This window comes from Entamoeba invadens, assembly GCF_000330505.1.
Source record: "Entamoeba invadens IP1 unplaced genomic scaffold scaff_1105074726219, whole genome shotgun sequence".
NCBI lineage: Eukaryota > Evosea > Mastigamoebida > Endamoebidae > Entamoeba > Entamoeba invadens.
Genome location: NW_004191803.1, coordinates 3521 through 12832, shown reverse-complemented (window position 1 = coordinate 12832; position 9312 = coordinate 3521). Strand labels below are relative to the sequence as shown.

The following is a 9312-nucleotide window of genomic DNA, read 5'->3' as shown; positions in this document are numbered from 1 at the left end:
TAGTGCCGACAAAATGAATTTCCAAATTACCATTTTGTTTTTCTATTACTATTTAAATAACAAAATGTGGAATTAGTGAATTAATGCTTATATACTATTTTATGTCTATTTTTGGACATTTTGCTTATGTTCATTATTTGTATTGAAAAAAATCTTTAATATAATTCAAAACAGCACTGGCGTCTTCATGATAAACATTAACATCGATTATAACATTTTAAAACTAATTAAAATTTTTTTCCAAATCAGTATTATGATATCAATTCTCGTACAATAGAGTCTCTCGATTGTTTGTATTGTTTGTTTGGCTATTAGCTATATGTTATTATGTCTTAAATATCGACATTAAAATCGTCATAAACGATAGATAATACCATTTTATGTATACCTTACTTAGTTTGAAATAGTTTTAAAGTTTATTATTTTAAAAAATGTATGCTTTCGGTTTGTATTGTAATTTATCAAATATATCGTTAAAAAGAGCAAATAAAATATTTAACATTATTTTATAGTAAATGTGTAATGGTTTTTAATAACAAATACAGTAAAACCACCCAAGAGCGGTACCTCTGAAGAGCGAGTTCTCTCAAGAGCGAGCATTTTTAGACTGAAACTATAAATAGAGTTCTCTATCGAGTGGTAATTAAGGTTTGATTGGCTAAAAATGCCCGTTCTTGAGAGAACATAATTACCACACCCGCCTACTCTTATGACGTTTTACTGTAACAATAATTGTTGTTATATTAATAATATATAATAACTTTATCATATAATACATGTTGTGTTGATTTGATTTAATTGAAGTTTATATCAAAAATTAAATAAAATAGACATTTTATCATTTTTTATGTTTATTGTTATTACAAAAAATCGTAAGTTATAATATATTAGAATGACAATCAAATATACAACAAAACAAATTAATAATCAATCATATCCAAACAATAAAATATAACGGACATTTTATATCTCGTTTTGAAAAAAAAAGGTTGATAAGAAAGTTGAAACAAAAAATACACTTTAAAAATTTTCATTTATTATACATCATAAAAAAGTAACTATTTATTATAGGTTTTGTTGAAATTTTTACTACCAATATTGTGTATTATATGTATTGATTATTTGTGTCAATTTTATTAAAGTATTTTTTTAAATTAAAATGGACTAGGCTAACACTGTTTATAAGATTTAAACAACAACATATGAATATTTAAATATTATTTAAAATAATAATGATGATGTATATTAAAGTTGTTATATTATTGTTGTTTACCTTTATTTAAATTTTTTTATTATAATTCTGCGTTTTTAAACTGAGAAAGCATGTTTATTATTTGTGTAGAATAATAATTATTTTTAACTAAATTTAATATTCAATATAGATTATTTTACTTTTAATTATAATAAATAAGTTAAGGTTTATTTAAATTAAACCCTAAAATGTTTTGTTTTGTTTGTTGCAATTGGATTATTCCACAAACCTAAAAACCAGAAATTATTGTAAAAAAACACAAAAACAATTCGAATAATATATTAATAAATTTATAAAGTTGTTTTACATTTACTAAATATCAATTTGCTTCATCAAATATTAAAACAATCAAAATCCAATTAAATTAATCAAAATATATAGTAAATATGGATAGTTTAAATATTTTATTTCCATTTTCTTTTGCTTATTATTAATCTTTTTGTAATTGTTAAAGCAATTTATTCTTTTGTTTCACCATATTAAATATATATTAATTATTATGTGTTATTTAAAAGTCATATATTTATAATTCATACGTATTTTACTGTTCAATTTTAATTGCCATTTGGCTTTTTGATATATCGTTTTTCAAAACAATGAAAATCAAATCCAAAATCAACATTAAACCCCCTTTGTTTGCACGCAAAATGATATTGTTTGTTTTAAAAATTTATAAAATAAACACAGAGTTGTTGATTACTGTTTTATTTTGCGTCGGTTATTGATTATTTATATCTTATTGTTTTCATAAAAAAACTATTTAAAATTGTTTCAAAGATCTTTTTTTTCTAGTATTTTAAAAATATACATTTTGTACAGATTTTTCTACAAAAATTCTTTTGTTGCAAGTGAATATTGTGTCTTATTTTATGCTCATAATCGGGTAAGTAAAACATTATTTTTTATTGTTGTTTTTTATTTTAAACCGTTATTTTAAAAATACACTAAATTCATGAAAAAATTGGTTTTTATTAGTTCGAATTTATAATGTTTTATCAATTGTCTAATTTAGCCCGATTTATCTGATTTTATCGACTCGACAAGTCGAATATTATAAATCATAAGACAAATTATACTCAAGTGTTTGAATTATGATAATCAAACAATTCTTTGTTTACAATCCAAAAATGGACTCGAATTTGAAAAGAAAAATATAAAACGATATCGATTTAATTAAATTGGTGTGTATATCAACTTAAATTATGTATAAAAATATTATTTCGTAATACACGTTTCATTATAATAGATGTTGATAAACTGATAAATATATTGATGTCACTTTTTTAAATAATAATATTTTGAAGATCAATTTTATTAACGAAAAAATCTTGTTATAAATTTGTATCAATTTTAATCATTAAATTTATGTAATTAAATTAATACATTTTGTTTAGTTTCATCAATGTATTTTTAAAAATAAACAAAATGTTTCTGTTTTTTGTTGTTTTTTTATTTTAGTTAATTTACTATATATTGTAAATCAAAATGATTATTTTATTTTGGAAAACAGTCTTTTTATCGTTTTCGAAGTTTTTCTGTTCTGAAAATATTAATAAAATCATAAAACTAATAAATTATAATTAATAATATTAACAATTATACTATTATTGTTTACACTAAAATATTTTAATATCGAATGTGATTATAAACCATAATATTTAATTCGATATATAATATATTTACTATATATTTGATGATTATTTAAAAGGAAATTGTCATTATTTTAGTATTTATTTTTGTTATTGTTGTTTAATGGTAACATAAAAATAAACAATATTTGATAAAAAGATATAAAAAATAATTTTAAACTAAAACATATATTAACTTTGCTTTTAATCAAAAAATTGGTGAAATTTTCAAATATTTCTCAAATTTTTTGGTTGGAACCTCTTTTGAAGAAAAAAATGTGTTTTTATGGGAGAGAGTTAACACTAGCTCCCTGTTTTTTTAAAACAAAAATTCGGCAAAATATGGAAAAGCCTGATTGTGGCCACAGACTTCTTTTATCAAAACTTAACACTACATATAAAAAATTCTAATATTAAGTACATTATTTGCACTTTACTAAAATACGTAGAAATAAACCTTGTCAAACAAAGAAAAGAGATGACTATTTTTTTAAACGATACAAATTATAATTTGAAATATATTGACAACAAATACAACAATGCAGCATTTAACATATCCAAAGTTATTAAATATAAAAACAGTAAAACAACAAACATTGATCATCAAAGAAAAAACTCAATGAGTTGCAATGGGTTGGCTGTTGATAACTGTTTGGAATGTATGACAGATTATATAGGTTGTGCTTTGTGTGAACAAGGTTACACTTCGGTTTATGGAATGATTAATGCTTTGAAAGAATATATATGCACAAATTTAACATTTTCAGAATATATTCAAATGGGATACAATAAATGGTGTAATGAAAATTGGAAGTATAATGAATCAACAGGAAAATGTTGTGCTATCAACTGCAGTTCAAATACATGTTCCACTTCTTTTACTGTATCGTGTGCTACTTGTGCATCACCTTATCAATTAGTTGATTACTCGTGTTATTACAACGGGTGTACTGTTCCAAATTGTGAGAAGTGTTATAGTTCAAGTGTTTGTACCACCTGTAAAAGTGGATACACTTTTAAAAATTCGACGTATTGCGAAAAAAATCCCATTATCATTTCAAATTGTACAGCATACAGCGGATCGTCGTGTACAAAATGTGAATCGAATTATTACTTATTAAACAGCACATTTTGCCAACTTTGTGACACAACTTGTGGTAGTTCGTGTTCTGATTCGACGGGATATTGTTCAAGTTGTTCAAGTGAGTTAGTATACACAGATCCTAAATCAACACAATGTGAAGTGTGTTCTATTTATGATTCAAAGTGTGTCGAATGTCTGACTCCAAATAGAGAGTGCCGGATATGTACAAATGGATACTACCCACCAAGTACCAATTCCAATTGTATTTCTTGCGATACGACATGTGCATCTACAGGGTGCAACACACAAACGGGTGCATGCGGCATTTGTGCAAGCAATCAGTATACGGTAATATCTGAAACTAGTGTTTCGTGTCAGACATGTTCTTCTTTTGACTCAAATTGTGTAGAGTGTTCAACCATCTCAAGAAAGTGCACCAAATGCACAAGTGGGATGTACCCATCTACAACATCTCCATTTACATGTGTAAGTTGTGACTTAACGTGTTTGAATGGATGCAACACACAGACGGGATACTGTGAGACGTGTTCATCACAATACACTCCCGTGATAACACAACCTTCAAAATTCTGTTCTTCTTGCAATTCAATAGACCCAAACTGCAACACGTGTTCATCAACAGAGAGAAAATGTTTGAGTTGTGCATCTCCATATTTTGTTCACATTAGTGGGGCAAACTGTGATATATGTGATTCGTCTTGTTCTTCGTGTGATGCAAATGGGTATTGCACCTCGTGCGCATCAAATTATGTGTTGTATGACACACAAAACACAAAGTGCCAAAGTTGCGCAGACTTCGATTCAAACTGTGAGACTTGTCCAGGTGGAAACGAGAAGAAATGCACAACTTGCAAAACGACAAACATGTACCCGTCACTGGATACCGGGAAGTGGATTTCGTGTTCAACTACGTGCGGTGGAAGTTGTAATCAAACAGATGGGCATTGCACTTCGTGTGAGAGTGGTTTGGTATTTACAAATCCACCATCAACAATGTGCGAATTGTGCAAAAACTTTGATTCCCGTTGTGCCACTTGTGCTGACAATGGTGTCAGATCGTGTCTAATGTGTTTAACGGGGTATTACCCTTCAAGTGGTATGTGTGTAGAATGTTCAGCAACGTGTCAACAAAATGAGTGTAATACAGCAAATAAAATGTGCACAAAATGCATTGATAACTATGTTGTGACTTCGCCATTTTCTACAAACTGCATAATGTGCTCTGCATGGAACAAAGACTGTGTCACTTGTGCAACAAATTTCGCACAAAGTTGCATAGAATGCACAAATGGTAAATTTTTATCAAACAAAAAGTGTATAGATTGTGACTCGACATGTGGCGGTGCCTGCAATGGTAGCAATGGATTTTGCACAACATGTTGAAGTGGGATGGTGCCAACCAATCCACCTTCAACAACTTGTATTTTATGTCAGGCATTTGATGTTAATTGTGAGAGTTGTGTGACTGGTGAGCGGAAGTGCGCGAAGTGTTCAACACCAAACATGTATCCAGACGACATTTCACACATTTGTGTATCATGTTCAACAACATGTGGAGGGAGTTGTGATGCTACAAATGGGATATGCACAACATGTCAAGATAACTACGTCTTCCAATCAACCAGATCACGTGTCTGTGAATCATGTTCAATATTTGATGCACACTGCGCTAAATGCTCGTCTGCATTTGACAGAAAATGTGTGATGTGTAACACGGGATATTACCCAGATGAAATCGGTGTATGCGTTCAATGTAGCACAATAAACACAAATTGAACGAGTTGCAGCCAAACAGTTAAGAAGTGCCTGGCGTGCAAAGATCCACAGTATGTAGCTTTAAGTGGGTTTTGTTCAAATTGTGAAATTGGCACTTACAAAAAGACTGAGACGGCATGTGAAAGTTGTTATTTTGCAACTGAGAACTGCAATGTGTGTTCCACCCTTACTGTTGCTGTTTCCAATTGTACTTCTTGTATGATCAACTATGTATTGAATGGCGGGAAGTGTCAGTTGTGTCCAAGTGGGAAGTATTACAATCTAAATTCAAAGAGCTGCCTAAGTAATGATGTGAACTGCCAAATTCAAGTCGACAAGTCAAAATGTCTTCTACGTAACAGCAACTACTTTTTGGCGAATGGAATTTGCCAACAAACAACACGATGTCACAGTCCGTCTAACATCACAATGTTTTCATGTGACTGTTATGATCAGATCTCAGTCAACTCCGATTGTCAAGACAAAATGGTAAATTGCAAATATCAGAAAGTTAAAAAGAATAATTTTATTTGTATTAATTGCAACGACAATTTCACTTTGAATGGAAATGAATGTCAAATTTCACAACAAAATATGGAAATTAGAAATGGTATTATTTACAAATGTGGAGTTGGTGATTATCTCGACATATCTAACGAATGTGTCAATTGTGGTGTTTCTGTTTCGGTTTGCCAATTATCAAGAACTAAAGTTATGCCATTAAAGTGTTATACTGATTATGTGTTTGACACAACTTCAAACCAATGTGTTACAGATGAAAATTGCCAAACAGCAAAATATGGATTTTGCACCAAATGTGCTTCTGATTTTAATTACGCATCACAAGGAAGGTGCTTACAATGTCAAACAAACAATTGTGGTCTTTGTGACAGTAATAGTTGTCTAAAGTGTTTGGATGGCTTTGTAAGATACACCGACACTTGGTGTATATCAAAGAGTGAAATATCAACATGCAAAACATTTAGCTCAAGTGGGTGTGTTGTTTGCAATGAGGGGTATTACCAGACAGACTCAAAGAATGTAGAGAACAAGTATGACTACTGTATCCCAATAGAATCCACAACAGTAACAAATTGCAAGAGATATAATGCAAAGAACAATAAATGTGTTGAGTGTCTTGATGCCTTCAAAATGAAAAGTGGGATTTGTGCTGAATCATTTGATGAAGACGACAAACTTAAAACAAGTAGTAAAACTGCAACAGAAACAACTTGTTTAATTCGAAATAACAAAGGATGCCAACACTGCGCTGATGGTTATTACAACATCAACAACGAATGCCTTCAATGTGAAAATGACTGTCTATTTTGTTACAACACAACTTATTGCACAACATGTAGATCGGGATTTTATTTGAGTGCTGACATGTCATGCAAGTCACTTGGTGCGTTACAAGAGAGTTGTGACATTGCCCTACCCGGTGGAGGTGGATGTGCAATCTGTAACAGCGGGTATTATCGAGAGGGTATCAGCTGTACACCATGTGATGAGTCGTGTGCACTTTGTGTGAACAGTAATGAATGTCTTGCTTGCAAAGACGGCTATTTCAACATCCCAAGTGAATGCAAATTGTGTCAACCAAATACAACACTTTCAAATTGTGAATTTTCATCGTCCTCTGGCTGTGAGAGGTGTATGTCTGGTCATTACTTATCGAATTACAAGTGTTATGAATGTTCTTCAAATTGTATATCATGTGATACTGAAAGTGTGTGCACCAAATGTGATGAGAAAGAATATGTTCTTGTTAATTTTAAATGTATACATTTTACAAAAGTAGAACATTGTGTTTCAGCGCAAAAATCAAAGTGTGTTAAATGTGAAGGTCGACGAGAACCGACATATTCTGGTGACAGTTGCACAGATTCTGTTAATTATGGTGTTGTCATAGGTATTCCAATCACAGTTGTAGTACTATTGATATTAACAATAACTTTATTAATAGTTATTCTATTTTATATACTTCAGCGATATAGTCACAAACAACAAATGCAGAATGTCTGTGTTTTCGATATAAAAAGTTCTAATTTGACGATGGAGAAAATGAATGACGTTTTGTGTTCTAACAAAAATGTTTTACGCTTTGATATTGATAGTGATGAAGTTATTAAAGTAGACACCGAGACTCGTGACTTGATATGTATTGGAAACACTTCAAAACACAGTTTGAAGGTTCAATTTAGTGTAATTGAAGGGTGCGATTGTTACCAAATAGGTACATTACCTTCTATCGTGACACTGAAACAAGGCAAAGCCTGTGAATTTGAGTTATTTATAAAGCCGTTATGTTCGTGTCAAATTAAAGAGAATATTTTGGTGATTGCTCTTGACATTGTGACAAAAACTGTTTTGAGTAACAAATTACAAATCGAAGTCGACACAGAACAATCAACTAAATTAAATTATAGAGAACTCGAAGAAACGAAGCAAATAGGCGAAGGATCTTTTGGTATTGTGTACAAAGGAAATTATAGAGGAAATGTTGTTGCTATTAAAAAAATGAAACAAAGTGATAATAAAGAAGAAACCATTTCTGAATTTAGAAATGAAGTCGACATGTTAGACAAATTTTGGAATGAGTATATCGTACACTTCTTTGGAGCCGTTTTAATACCAAACAAGATTTGTATGGTCACCGAATTTGCACAATATGGAAGTTTTCAGGACTTGATTAATAAGAAAAAATCCAATGAAGTTGAAATGCATTTACGAATAAAATTCATCTTAGATGCTTCAAAGGGAATTGAATATTTACACGAAAATGGCATTTTACACAGAGATATCAAGCCAGACAATATTCTTGTTATTTCACTTGATATAAACGAAAAAGTGAATGCTAAATTGACTGATTTTGGAAGTGCTAGAATATCAACATGTTGATGACTAACATGACATTCACTAAAGGTATTGGTACACCAGTGTATATGGCACCAGAAATACTTAAGAAGGAAAAGTACAAGAAATCTGCTGATGTGTTCTCATTTGGTATTACTATGTTTGAGTGTTTTGGGTGGTGTCAGGCATATCCAAAAACACAATTCAAATTTCCGTGGACAATTGCAGAATTTGTAATCGAAGGAAAACGTCTTGATAAAAAGGATGATATGAGTGATAACTCTTATGAAATTATTCAAAGATGTTGGGAACATGAACAATCAAAAAGATTGAATATTGAAGATTTGGTATTGAGTTTATCAAATCTAGCTTTAAAAGGTTGAATAAACAATATTAACATCGATAAATTATCGATTTCTTAACATTATTGTTGTTTAATTTTTTTAATTTATATGACAAAATAATATGTTTTAAACCTTTTATGTAAATTATTTTTTTTACAATAAAAGTATAATAATTAAAATGATAACAAATAAAATTTTAAAATATTTGAAAATAAATATATATTAATTTATTGTTGATTTCAAAATAATTAATTTACATTGTAACCACAATTTTTACATGTTAAATTTACACAATCACTTCAACTTCTTCGTCAAGATTGTATATTCCTGACATAGTTTCATTCTTATATGTAATGACTAGATTAGTAAAAT

General features: G+C 29.8%; 2 protein-coding genes across 2 annotated transcripts; both read left to right on the top strand.

Annotated features, from left to right (window-relative positions):
- Positions 1–2677: 2677 nt before the first annotated feature.
- EIN_099110 (hypothetical protein) lies at positions 2678–5368 on the top strand (the record flags this gene model as incomplete). Its single annotated transcript, XM_004184814.1, has 2 exons — positions 2678–2695; positions 3188–5368. 2 exons carry the CDS (start codon positions 2678–2680, stop codon positions 5366–5368), a joined length of 2199 nt encoding a protein of 732 aa, XP_004184862.1.
- Positions 5369–5374: 6 nt separating this feature from the next.
- On the top strand, positions 5375–8641 carry EIN_099100 (protein serine/threonine kinase, putative; the record flags this gene model as incomplete). The annotated part of the gene is made up of 2 exons (XM_004184813.1): positions 5375–5725; positions 5789–8641. The coding sequence occupies 2 exons, from the start codon at positions 5375–5377 to the stop codon at positions 8639–8641; spliced, it is 3204 nt and encodes a 1067-aa protein (XP_004184861.1).
- Between the last annotated feature and the right edge of the window lie 671 nt (positions 8642–9312).